Source organism: Anolis sagrei, chromosome X (assembly GCF_037176765.1).
Source record: "Anolis sagrei isolate rAnoSag1 chromosome X, rAnoSag1.mat, whole genome shotgun sequence".
Classification (NCBI taxonomy): domain Eukaryota; kingdom Metazoa; phylum Chordata; class Lepidosauria; order Squamata; family Dactyloidae; genus Anolis; species Anolis sagrei.
In genome coordinates, this window is record NC_090034.1 from 19,185,695 (window position 1) to 19,199,159 (window position 13,465).

A 13,465-nucleotide genomic window follows, 5' to 3' on the forward strand; every position below is an offset into this window, starting at 1 on the left:
CTTTCCCTGCACTGCCAGTGTTCTTCACACAATCTGACACAGTTTCTTCATAGCAAAAACTAGCTCTTGAATATTTTTAAAATGGGAAGACATATTTAGGTAAAAGAAGAGACGGGATGCAAGTTTGCTCAGTGTGCAGAATCTAATTCTAACTACCTGTTTATTTTGTAGCTTTGTTGAGCATGGAAGGCTTCTGAGATCAAAGGTGTCAGCAGATCCAAACACTGAAAGAAAACAACCCTGGAGACCAAGGCAAGAGTCAAGAAAGAGGATCTCAAATGGTTTAGGACTTTATTCCAGGAGGCAATTGCAGTTAGGCTGCGGTAGTGCAGCGGTTAAACCACAACTGCAGAAAAACTTGCTGACCGGAAGGTTGGCAATTCGAAGCCGGAGGTCGGGGTGAGCTCTCAGCTGTCAGCCCTAGCTCCTGCCAACCTAGCAATTTGATAACATGTAATGTGAGTAGATCAATAGGTACCGCCTCGGTGGGAAGGCAAAAGGTTCTCATGCAGCCATGCCTGCCACGCGACCAGGAGGGTCTACAGAAACCAGCCTCCTCGGCATGGAAAGTGGAACAAGAGCACCTCCCCATGGCCAGAGTTGAGCATTGCCTCCAGACACCAGAGATGGAAAGGGAAACCTTTGCCTTTGTTTGCGTATTATATGTCATTGTACACTGTATAGAATGCATTGAATGTTTGCCTATATATGTGCATACTGTAATCCTCTCTGAGTCCCCTCGGGGAGATAGAGCAGAATATAAATAAAGCGTATTATTATTTATTTTTATTACATGTGCTTGCCCCTTTGTTGGTGTGCCTCCTCACCATAATTTTCCTGTCCCTAGATATCTATATCTATAAAAGTCAAAGTACGTGTGTAAATATACGTTGGTTGGGGTTTACGTTTGTACTGCAAAGGCACCTAAATGGATTGATGGATCTGGGCCAAACCTGACCCACAGACCGTTAATTGTCCAACTTAAAATTATTAACTAAAGGAACCACTCCTTTTGGGTCCAGAGCTCTGGGAAAGGAAAGGAAACAAGCAGATTGGCTGTGGCTGGGTGAAGTGGCTTTCTGTGGTGTCACTGGGAAAGGAAGGAAGTGAAGGGACTTGGCTGCTGTTAAGTCATAGGTAAAGGAGGGAGGGGAAGGGAAAAGAAGGGAGGGAGGGAGAGAGGAAGAAAAAGGAGAGAAAGGAAAGAAAAGGAGAGGAGAGGAAAGTGATAAAGATATGAGGGGAGGAATGAAGCAAGGGGAGGGAGGAAGGAAGGAAGGAAGGAAGGAAGGAAGGAAGGAAGGAAGGAAGGAAGGAAGGGGGGTGGTGGTGAAGATGTATGAGGCAACGGAGGAAAGATAGAAAAAGCTATAAGAAGAGCCCGCCTATAATTGACAGAATGCTGTCATAGAGACATTGTGAGACAGAACTTCCCATCAACAGCTCTCAATCTTGCAACATTCCCATTGCCTACCAGTGTAATGAGACCTTTCCACTTCTATAGCTGCAATAATGTGACATTAGGGGGTGGGATTTTCCTCCTTCCCCCTCTACTCCCAACTTGTCTATTTTCCTTTTATTTTGTAATTATATTTGGGTTTTGTTTGTTTTTTTGCTCAAAATGAAAAAATAAGGAACAGCAGCAATGCAGAAAGGCAGAATTAGAAGGCCACGCTGAAGTACGAAGGTCGGACCACACATTGGAGAATCAGAGGAATTGCATTAATGAAGAGAAGTACGATATTGAAGGTGCTTGACATGGTATTTATCTCCTATCAATGATAACAGGATTGTAATGGAACAGCATTTTAGTGCAATAAAGTTCTCTATCCGTCATTACATTCTTTATCCATGGATTCAACCAGCCATGGCTCGAAAACATTCTTTAAAAAATAAAAAGCAAAGCTTGATTTTGGCATTTTACTACACCGGTAAACATAATGGGACTTGAGCATCCATGGATATTCGTATCCATACAGGGATGGTCCTGGAACAAAACTCCAAGAGATATCAATGGTCTACCATAACTCTAAAAAAAAAAAAAGGCTGAGAAAGATGGTCCATGTTGACCTATTGATGAATAAATCTGCTGATCTAGGAGAATCCTGTTATGACTGGGTTCATTATATGGAGGAATTCTCCCTTAGTTGCCTGCCCACCATCCTAGACATCAGGAGGAAGGCTAGCCCTGTGAGGACCTCGGTGGCAAAGGAGAACCATGCAAAGGCTAAGGACCAGCCAAACTGGATGTTGATATGTTCCAGGAGGTTCTTCTCTCTCAGAAGGTAGCTGACTTCCTTGAAGGCCGCAGCAGAGTAGGCAACGTAGATGCTAAGCCCAGTCAGAGTCAGGAGGGCTGGAGAAGAAACAAGGAAAAGACACAAAGAAATATGCATTGGCTCCAACCTCCACATATCTATGGTTTTCCATGTGAACCCCCCCCCCTTTAGAAAAAAAGTCAAATGCTCGCCTCTTGAAAGTGTGAAAACTTTCATTGGAACTTTTCTCCAAGTGGACAACATTTGGCCAGTGGGTGCTTCTGCACTGCAGTTTGATGCTGCTTTAACTGCCATGGCTCACTGCTATGGAATCCTGGGGGCTGTAGTATTATTTCACCCTCTCTGCCAAAGAGTTCAAACTACAACTCTCAGGATCCCATAGTGTTGAACCATGGAATTTAAAGTTGGGTCAAACTGTGTTCATTCTACAGTGCAGAATGGAAACAACCAGCATCAGTAAGAAGAGCATTTGATGTGAGAGCCTCAAACCAAAACTTTGGACCTCAATTTTTTGAGGCTTGTCTTGTTAAGACAAGATTGTGCCGGTTCCCAACCCCAAAGAACTCCTTTGCAGTTCCTTAGGTTGGTCGATGCATTGGACAGAGGGTGCTTTTGTGTGATATCCCCTATTTAGGCAACAGGAATGCCCTTTGACCACAGATGTCAACGCAAAATTGCAAACTTCTCATTGGCCAGACAGGTCATGAGCTGCTAGCTGCTAGAGATAAGATGAACTATAAAACCATTGTTCTAAAAAGATGCCATGAATTTCCTCCCTGCAACTGGGCTAGGCACCAGCATGCATGTGCACTATGATTTCTTTGTCTATTCTTTAAGCCAGAATAAACCCTACTTTAATCCAAGGAACATCTGGTCATCCTTGAAGCTTCCGAGGCTGTCCATCCCTGGCCTGAGGATGACAAGCACTAGTAGCTAACCAGAGTAAGAAGAGCATCTACTCCATGGCATACCTCCAAAGAGAAAGAACAGCCCGGTGAAGATCAAGAGGAGATAAACCTGAGCCAGGGTTGCAATGAAGCCCGTCATTCCTCCGAAGGTCATCACAACGAGGCTGAGCGGGAGCAGAATCACAAAGGCACCGTGCATATCTGAAAACAAAAGCTGTCCCATTAATTTCATGAGCAAATAACACTTATGTCCATACCTTGAATCTCGTACTGAGAGAAAGTGTTTTTTTTTTCATGTCACGAGTGACTTTAGAAACTGCAAGTTGCTTCTGGTGTGAGAGACTTGGCCATCTACAGTGATGTTGCCCAGGAGACGCCCTGATGTTTGATATTTTACAATCCTTGTGGGAGATTTCTCTCAGTGGGGAGTTGGAGCTGACAGAGGGACCTCAACCTTCACTCTCCGGATTCGAACAACTGATCTATCAGTCAGCAGTCCTGCTGGCACAAGGGTTTAACCCATTACGCCACCAGGGGCTCCTATATTAAATAAACATTATGGAGAGCTGATCCTATATAGTGCAAGGGTACAGCTATGAGTGGAGGGTCAAAACAAGGCAGCTGTTCCCCATAAGAAATCTTCCCCCTTAAAGTTGTCCTTCAGTGGTTAGATTTCTAGTCTTTCACAAAATGAGTCCTTGAAATCCATTCATATCCAGAACTCCAACCTTCACATCCTCTTGGTGAATGTGCCAATCCCTTTCCTTTAAGTGCCTCAAACGTATTTGCAAATGCCTGACTGAAGTTTTAAGTGAACACAAGACTGCAAAATCTAGTATTGAAGGAATAAATCATTTGGTTAGTAGATTTCTTCTTTGTGGAGCAAGACCCGCATTTTGCTCCCGGCGCCTGTATCTGTACCCAGGTGTTGGGAGATTTCATTTCCCATTGTGCCATGAAAAAAATATCTGGGCAACCTTTGGCCAGGGTAAAGTGAAGAGGACAGTGATGTACTTTGAAGAAAAAGTAGGATATAAATATAAATCATATCATTTCTCTATTCATTCCCACTTTTCTTTTCCTCCTCTCCCTCTATTGCAGTAGTTCAGCTACCTACAGAGAGCACTGTGGACTCAAACAATGTTGGATCTGGACCAAACTTGACACGGATACTCAATATGCCCAAATGTAAACACTGATGGAGTTTGGGGAAAATAGACCTTGACATTTGGTAGTTGTAGTTGTAGTTGCTGGGATTTATAGTTCACCTACAAAGATCATTCTGAACTCCACCAACGATATAATTGGCCAAACTTCCCACAGAGAAACCCCATGACCATCAGAAAATACTGTGTTTCTGATGGTCTTTGGCAACCCCTCTGACACCCCCTCATGACCCCCACCAGGGATCCTAATGTCCAGGTTGAGAAGCATTGCTCTATTGCCTAAGTTGCATACAATATGAGCCCACTATTTGTGGAGGATATGTTTTCAGACTTTGCTCTGGTGTGTGAAATCACAGATAATGGTAAGCCCTATTATTTTCAACAGGTTGTACAGTGAATATATCAAGAAGAGGGTGCAGCTTTTACAGGTGTAAAAGTGGAGAGCCTAATGTATAAATAACACTCCATCTCCATTTTCAGATAGGTCAGCAAAACCAACAAAGTGTGTCACAACAGGGCCATCACAACCATAGGAGTTGATTATGTCAAAAAAGATCCATGCATGACAACTTCGTTTCATTGGATTCAGCCCAAGGTGCATCCACACTTTAGCATAAATGCAGTTTGGCACTACTTTGACTGCCATGGCTCCATACTATGTAATCCTGGGATTTATAGTTTGGTGAGGCACTAGCACTCTTTGCCAAAAAAGGTTAAAGAGGGTAATACAGCCCAAAAAACCTACAACAACCCAAAGGTTAAAGACTTTGTAAAAAGTCCAGCTCCAAGGATTCCATAGCATTGAGCCTTGATAATTAAAGTAATATCAAACTGCATTAATTCTACAGTCTTGATGCACCCCTAAGCATTAGACCACCGGCATTCATACAACAAATGTTCCTTATCAAAGTGGTTGTGAGACATAGCTTGGTCAAGTTAACTCAAATCCCAGAATTTACTTCTGGATAAACATGTTTTGCACCTTTCCTTTGGAATAAACATGTTTTTCCCAGGCATCTCAGAATAAAGCTGTTCTTGTTTGGCGATTTTTCCTTGGCTGAAAAAAGAAAGCTAATGAATAACTCAAAATTCCTTGGAGCTCCGTGGTGCTTCCGAGAAGGCCCTTAGCAGAACCAGATGTTATTACAAGGCTTTTTCTCTCAAAGCATTTGTCTTCTCTGACCCTTCCCAAGGGGCTATCTTCCCAACCAGCTGCATAAACAAGGTTGCCGGGTGCTTCTCTGCCGCTCAATGATTCCTTTCTTTTTCTCCTCTTTCATTCCTTCTGCACCTATGGCCACCAATCTCCCAGGTGCAGCTATGAATTGCAGTTCTCAGCTGCCTTTCAACAAATTGAAAGAACTTATCAGTGGGTTTCCTCTTTTCTAACTGAAATAAGGGACAATCCATTTGGATGCACCTGCTGAAATGTGTAGCAAATCTATGTTTTACCGCTTAAGTCGGCATATGTATTCTCCAATGCTACTCTTATTCATAGTGGTTTTGCAGCTGGAAGTTTACATTTTGAGGAGCTAACTTTTATGTGGAATCCAGCAGTTTCTTTACAGTTGTATTGTTGTTGTTATTATTCCTATTACTATTACTTTTGCTACTCAAGAACCGCAGTTCAGCAACAAAGGGGCAACCCGTTTCAATGCACCTGCTGAAATTAAGAGCAAATCTGCATTTCCCTCTTAAACTGCAATATTTATTTGGCAATTATATTATTATTATTATCAGTTTTAATATTTCCTATTTTTATTTCCTATTTTTATTTCTTTCCCGTTCAGCAACGAACGGGACGATCCATTTCAATGCACCTGCTGAAATAAAGAGCAAATCTGCATCTTTTGTCTTATGTCACAATGTTTATTCAGCATTATTGTTGTTGTTGTTGACGTTGCTGTTGTTACTATTTCCCAATATTATCTTTTGCTCCTCAAGAACTGCCATTCAACAACGTAAGGGAAATCCATCTTGATGTTCCTGCTAAAATATACAGCAAATCTCCATGTTCTCTTAAGTCGCAATGTTCAGTCGGCAATTCTGTTATTATTATTCCTATTATAACTCTTGATTGAGACATATATTATACAGGCTCACAACATTAAAAGGCAATGCAATTAAAAACCCAGAACATTACAAATAGGACAAGAGAATTCACATCTTCATTAATAAGAACTTGTCAATAGAGTGAGGTGCATCTACATGTAGAATTATTGCAGTTTGACACCACTTCAGCTGCCACAGCTCAATGCAATGGAATTGTTTGAATTGTAGATATGAGAGGCACTAGCACTCTTTGGGAGAGAATGCTAAGCCCTTGTAAAACTAAAACTGTCATGATTCCGTAGCAATGAGCCTTGGCAGTTAAAGTGGTGCCACGCTGTATCCATTCCACAATGTAGACACACCCTGCTGCTTTTCAAAAACTGGACTGAGCAAACAGCTGGATTTGGAGTAATATACTTTCTAGCCATTTTAATCCAATTCAGCACAATTTGCCTTGGCTTGGGAAAGCTGTCTCCCCTCCGATCCTCTTCACGCTGCTATGGAAACTGATTCCATGATCCAAACTCTTAACTGCACATGCTATTGTGTCATTATCTCCATTTGCCAAGCTGCCAGAATCATTTTCCTTCCTATGTTGACATAAGTGGCCAAGACAAGGCATTCTTGCTTGATGTCTTGCTCTTTTGCAGCAAATGGAAACCATTATGCATCCCGAGAGGATACGGGGAAGGCGAGATTTTGAATCAAAACTAATGAAACTCAAAAATTTCATCACGAACCATTTTCATTTTATTGGGGAATCTACACAGGAGAATTAATGCAGTTTGATACCATTTTAACTACCATGACGCAATACTATGGAATCATTGATGTAGTTTCACAAGGTCCTTAGTCTTCTCTGCCAAAGAATGCTAGTGTCTCTCCAAACTACAAATCCCAAGATTCCACAGCATTTAAAGTGATGTCAAACTGCATTAATTCTATGATGTAGAGTCAGAAAATTGAGTCCAGCTGAGGTATCTGTTGGACTTCATTCCATATTGCCACATGCTTTTCTTTTCTTTAGATTGTAACCCTGACACCAAAGAACTGTTTTCTTTTCCTTTTCCTTATATAAAGATGGCACTATATAAATAAATCAGAATAACTGGAATAATGATATGTGTTAAGTTTTCCTACATAGATGGTTGAATATTTTTCTACAATGTGGAACAGTTGCATTCAGTTCATGTTTGCAAAAGTACAGTCGCACAGACAACGCCATGGCGCGCATAAGGAGAAGTATATTATTTGCTTTATACCTATGTATATGTTCATTTGGTTGCAGATTTAAAATGTGCATTCAGTCGGGCTACACTACCATTCAAGACAAAGTTGCACCGCAAGATTGATGTGGAAATATGCACACACACAGAGAGGGAGATTTAATGTAATGAAGCATAGTGTAAGTGTATTTGTATATGTGCTCCATACCATTGAATAAAAAGCAAAAAATGAACTGTTCTCAATTTATGGGTCAAAAAAGAACTTCCATATCACTTACTTAATAGTTGCTGATGAGATGCAGTGATGTTTTCTGTTCCATGCTTAAAGGGATTCGCAATAGGGAGGCAGTTGCTTTTAACTGGAAGGAAAAGAGAAAGTGTTGGGAGTAAACACCTATTACAAATGGATCATATTCATTACCAAGGTTATAAGAATTGTAGTACAAATAGATCCAAGGATCAGATTGGCATTGAAAGACCAACTCGTTTGGGTGCATCTATGCTAGGAATGGGCAAACTTTGGCCCTCCAGGTGTTTTGGACTTCAATTCCCACCGGCTGTTAGGAATTGTGAGAGTTAAAGTCTAAAACACCTGGAGAGCTGAAGTTTACCCATACCTGATCTACCCTATAGAATTAATGCAGTTTGAAATCACTTTAACTGCCAAGGAAATCTGGAAGTAGTAGCTTTCCAATGGTTTTAGCCTTCTCTGCCTAAGAGTGCTGGTGTTATCCCAAACTAAAACTCCCAGGACCCCATAGCACTGAGCCATAGAAGTTGAAGCAGTGCCAAACTGCATTCATCCCACAGTACAGACGCACCCCAAGCCCTTGGAGAAACCTTGAGTCACTTACGCTGGCAAGTTCTCCAGAGTCCTGAGTGTGAGCTCATGCTCTCCGTATGGTTGCTCATCTTCTCCAGCTTTGAAGCGTCTATGAGATACCAAAAGTCAGTGCTGATGGCCGCAATCAGGAAGGAGAAGCTGAAAATCCCAGCCAGGGCTGCAAACAAGGCCACCATGTTCAGCGTCAGCTTCATAGTGATGCCCTCTTTCCCTGATGGCTTCAGCCTTCAAAGTTAGAAAGAACTCATTTCTTGATCAAAAGTCAGTCCATGGTTTGGAAATATTTCCTTTTTTAAAAGATTTCCTATGTTCCAGCTTTCCCTTAATGTCATGGGCTTGCAATGCTGGAAGCAACCCAGAGGTCATGAAATGAAATTTCAGATTCAGACAGCTCCTCTTCCTTGTATTAGCAGCTCTTGTTTCCCAACCTGGTAAACCATGGAATAATCTCTTGGGAAGAACAAGGTGTTAATGACAACTACTCCTCGGTCCCACGATTAGCACATTCTCTCTCTCTCTCTGGCTGAGCAAACACTGTGACGCTCAGCCAGATAGGTCTGCTTCCACTTCACCAAAGAGCCAAACGACGTATTCTCCAGGAATCATTCCTAATATCCAAGCCTTCTCTTTCTTTCCGGAGGAGAAGCAAAGGAGGATGCCAGCACTCAAGCCCTAGAAGGACATGCGCCTAAGAGGAAACTGTCCACTTCTTTTAAGCAGTTAGGAGGAGGAAAGGAAGTAGCATATTTACTCAAGTTTAAGGCCCCTTCTACACTGCCATATAAAATGCAAATTATCTGCTTTGAACTGGGTTATTTGGCAGTGCAGACTCATATAATCCAGTTCAAAGCAGATAATGTGGATTATCTAATTTCATAATCTGGATTATATGTCAATGTAGAAGGGGCTTCTTGCATACTTTTGCGGAGCTGAATTACAAAGCCAAAACTGAGGTGTGCATAGGATTTATTGGCGCACCATACTCAAGGAAATATGGTAATAATAGTAGTTCAAGTAATTCTAATTACTAAAGTAAGGAAATTCCCCCCTAATTGCAATCCGTTCACCTGGTCAACCAAAGATCTAGTATTTTAAATATCATAGTATCAGTATTATACCATATTTACTTGAGTCTAATGCACACCTTTTTTGGGTAAATTATATAGCCCAAATTGAGGTGCACATTAGATTCAATGGCATATTATACCCAAGCAAATACGGTAATTTGGGACAGAAAGAACTGATCATGAATGACTCCTCCTTTTAAGGCATTTCCAGTGATTTTGGAATTCCAGGTAAGGGTTGAATACCCTATGCTAATTTGCTGAAAGTTACATTTATGCCATGACACTGGCACACAAAGGCCAATAAGACAAGCAAACATGGCAACGCTTGAAGGTACTGATTGAGACAAAGATTAAGAAGAGGAGGAGGCAATAGAGAGAAGGAGGTAAAAGAAAAGCCAGGAGAAGGACCAAGAGAAGAGGAAGAGAAGAGAGAAGAGGAAATGAGAAGAGAAGGAAGAAAGGAGAGAAAAGAAGAAAGGAAAGGAAAAGGGAGTAAGAAGAAGAAAGGAGAGAAAGAAGGGAAAGAGAAGGAAAGAAGAGAAAAGAAGAAAGGGGAAAAGAAGGAAGAAAGAGAAAATAAAGGAGAGGACAATAAAGGAAAAGAGGAGAAGAAAGTCAAAGAAGAAAAGAGAGGAGAAAGAAAGACGATAAAAAAAAGGAAAGAAGAAAAAGAAGAGACACGGAGAAAGAAAGAAAGAAAGAAAGAAAGAAAGAAAGAAAAGGGAGAAAAGAAGAAAAGAGAAAGAGGAGGAAGATAGAAAAGAAGAAAGGAGGCAGAGTTGTTGTTGTTGGAGGAAGAGAGGAGAAGGAAGGAGGTAAAGAAACTAATGATTTGGAGAAACCAAGGGCCAGAATTTTTTAAAAAAAACAACAGTTGCTGTAAAGGGAGGAAATGACAGCTCCCAGAATTCTTGGGAGTCTGTATCCTAAAAACCTAACTACAGAGAATAGTTTTGACCATATATGGTCAGGGCAAAGAGGTCCATTCCTGTGTGATTTTACCATCATACAGAAATGGAGTGGAAAGGGGAGTGGTCAAAAACCACTTATTGATTCAAAGCATTTAAACAATTATAGTATAGTAATTGTTTCCATACTCAGAATGCCACCTATTTCTTGGTCCATGACCAATAGGAGACTTTTCTTCCAGACAAAACCCTTGCAAAGGCTTGGGAAGGAGGAGGAGGAGGAGGACAAGAAGAATAATTTATTTTTATTTATTTCTGGTATTTCTACCCCGTTCCTTCTCAACCCCCGAAAGAGGGACTCAGGACGGCTTACATTTGGCAACAATTCGATGCCACTACAAATAGCAAAGCAATATAATAACAATTAAAAACAATAAATAGAACATTAATTAAAAACAGTAAAAAATAGTGTTAACAGCTATATCATCATTCCAATCAATTCCATATCAAAGTGCTATTTATGCCTGCTGTCCAAAAGCCTGGTCTCAGAACCACAACTTCAATTTCTTCCTGAAAGACAGGAGGGATGAAGCCGATCTTACCTTGGTGGGAAGCGAGTTCCATAGGCGTGGGGCCACAGCTGAGAAAGTCCTGTCTCTCATCCCTGCTAGCCATATTTGCGACGCTGGCGGGAGCGAGAGCAGGGCCTCCCCGGATGATCTTAAACTGTGAGGCGGAACGTAGAGGGAGATGCGTTCAGACAAGTAAGCAGCAATTAGAACAAATCAAAGCCAGAATTGAAAAGTCGAGGACAGATTCCAAGTGTAGGCTCCGAAAGGAAGCAGACCAAATGATGGATCACATACTCAGCTGCTGCAAGAAGATTGCGCATACAGACTACAAGCAGAGGCATAATACTGTTGCTCAGATGATCCACTGGACATCTGCCTGTGACAAAGAACTGATGGGATCACAAGGCTTAAGAGGTTACAGAAAATGAATACGTCAAACTACTCTGGGACTTCCGAGTTTAGACTGACAGAGTTTCAGAGCACAAGACTCCTGACCTCTCTATCGTGGAAAAAAACAAGTATCTATCATCGATGCTGCAATCCCAGGCGAAAGCAGAATGGACAAGAAGCAACTGAAAAAGCTTACACGATATGAGGATTTCAAGATTGAACTACAAAGACTGGCACAAGGTAGTGATTGGCACACGGCGTGCAGTGCCTAAAGACCTTGGTCTACACTTAAAAAGAATCGGCACTGACAAAATCACCATCTGTTAGCTGCAAAAGGCCACACTCTTCAGATCTGCACGCATTATTTACCGATACATCACAGTCTTGGGCACTTGGGAAGCGTCCGATTTGTGAACGAATACAAAAGCCAACATAGTGATCTTATTTGCTGTGTTTATTTATTTATTTACTTACTGTATTTGTATACCGCCCCTCTCAGCTCTCAGGTGACTCGACTTGTTGTGTACCTAATAATTAATTAATTAATAATAATAATAGAAGCTCAGCCTGTCATTTAACATTTATTTATTTATTTATTTGCTTTATTTCTATACCGCATTTTTCAACCCAATTAGGCGACATTGAGAAAACCAAAGTGCTCTTCCTGCAGTCACCAGCCAATCTGTCTCCAATGCTAGAAATACAGCTTAATGGTGTAACATTCGAAAATGTTCACAATTTCTGCTACCTTGGCAGCCACCTCTCCACAAAAGTCAACATTGACACTGAAATACAACACTGCCTGAGCTCTGCAAGTGCAGCATTTTTCTGAATGAAGCAGAGAGTGTTTGAGGACTGGGACATCCGTAGGGATACCAAGGTGCTTGTTTATAAAGCTATTGTCCTCCCAACCCTGCTATACACCTGCGAGATGTGAACAGTCTACAGACGTCACAAGCAACTTCTGGAACAATTCAATCAGCGCTGCCTCTGGAAAATCCTGCAAATCTCTTGGGAAGACAAGTGGACAAATGTCAGTGTGCTGGAGAAGCAAAGACCACCAGCATTGAAGCGATGGTCCTCCGCCATCAACTCTGCTGGACCGGCCACGTTGTCCGGATGCCCGACCACCATCTCCCAAAGCAGTTGCTCTACTCTAAACTCAAGAATGGAAAATGGAATGTTGATAGGCAGGAAAAGAGATTTAAAGATGGGCGCAAAGCCAGCCTTAAAAACTCTGGCATAGACACTGAGAACTGGGAAGCCCTAGCACTTGAGCGCTCCAGCTGGAGGTCAGCTGTGAACAGCAGTGCTGTAGAATTTGAAGAGGCACGAATGTAGGGCAAAAGAGAGAAACATGTCAAGAGGAAAGCATGTCAAGCCAACCCCAAATGGGACCGCCTGCCACCTGTAAACCGATGCCTTCACTGTGAGAGAAGATGCAGGTCAAGAATAGGGCTCCACAGTAACCTACGGACCCACCGCCAGGACACCGATCTTGGAAGACTATCCTATTCGGACAACGAGGGATCGCCTAAGTAAGTAATAATAATAATAATATCACAGGCAAGACTCCTCCAGATGGGTCAAATGTTACTCGAAGTCGAAGTATTTGTAGCTGTATTTTTGCATTTGTTGCCGTTTTCAAAATCCATGTTATTTTTGTTTCATTTTTCCCAGATTGTTTGCTGACAATTCCCAGAAACTTTGTATTTGCTGAGAGCGGCTGACTTTAAATAAATACAGGAAATGGAGATATTTTGTAACAAAATTGTCCCCAAAGGCTTCCTTTTCCAGCTACACCAGGCACGTGCAAACTTTGGTCCTCCAGGTGTTTTGGACTTCAACTCCCACAATTCCTAACAGCCGGTAGGCTGTTAGGAATTGTGGGAGTTGAAGTCCAAAACACCTGGAGGACCAAAGTTTGCCCATGCTTGATCTACACTGTATAATTAATACAATTTGATGCCCCTTTGAGCCCTTTTTGCTGCTATGGCAGTTAAAGTGCTGTCAAACTGCACACGAGCTTGCTCCCTCCTCCCTGTGGCTTCCT

The 13,465-nt window shown here is 41.8% G+C and overlaps 1 protein-coding gene across 1 annotated transcript; it reads right to left on the reverse strand.

Moving 5' to 3' along the window:
* Positions 1-1,743: 1,743 nt before the first annotated feature.
* On the reverse strand, positions 1,744-9,309 carry TMEM114 (transmembrane protein 114). Its single transcript, XM_060784421.2, has 4 exons — positions 8,486-9,309; positions 7,910-7,990; positions 3,251-3,388; positions 1,744-2,356 (listed from the first exon to the last, which is right to left on the reverse strand). The coding sequence occupies exons 1-4, from the start codon at positions 8,667-8,669 to the stop codon at positions 2,124-2,126; spliced, it is 636 nt and encodes a 211-aa protein (XP_060640404.2). The 5' UTR covers positions 8,670-9,309; the 3' UTR covers positions 1,744-2,123.
* Between the last annotated feature and the right edge of the window lie 4,156 nt (positions 9,310-13,465).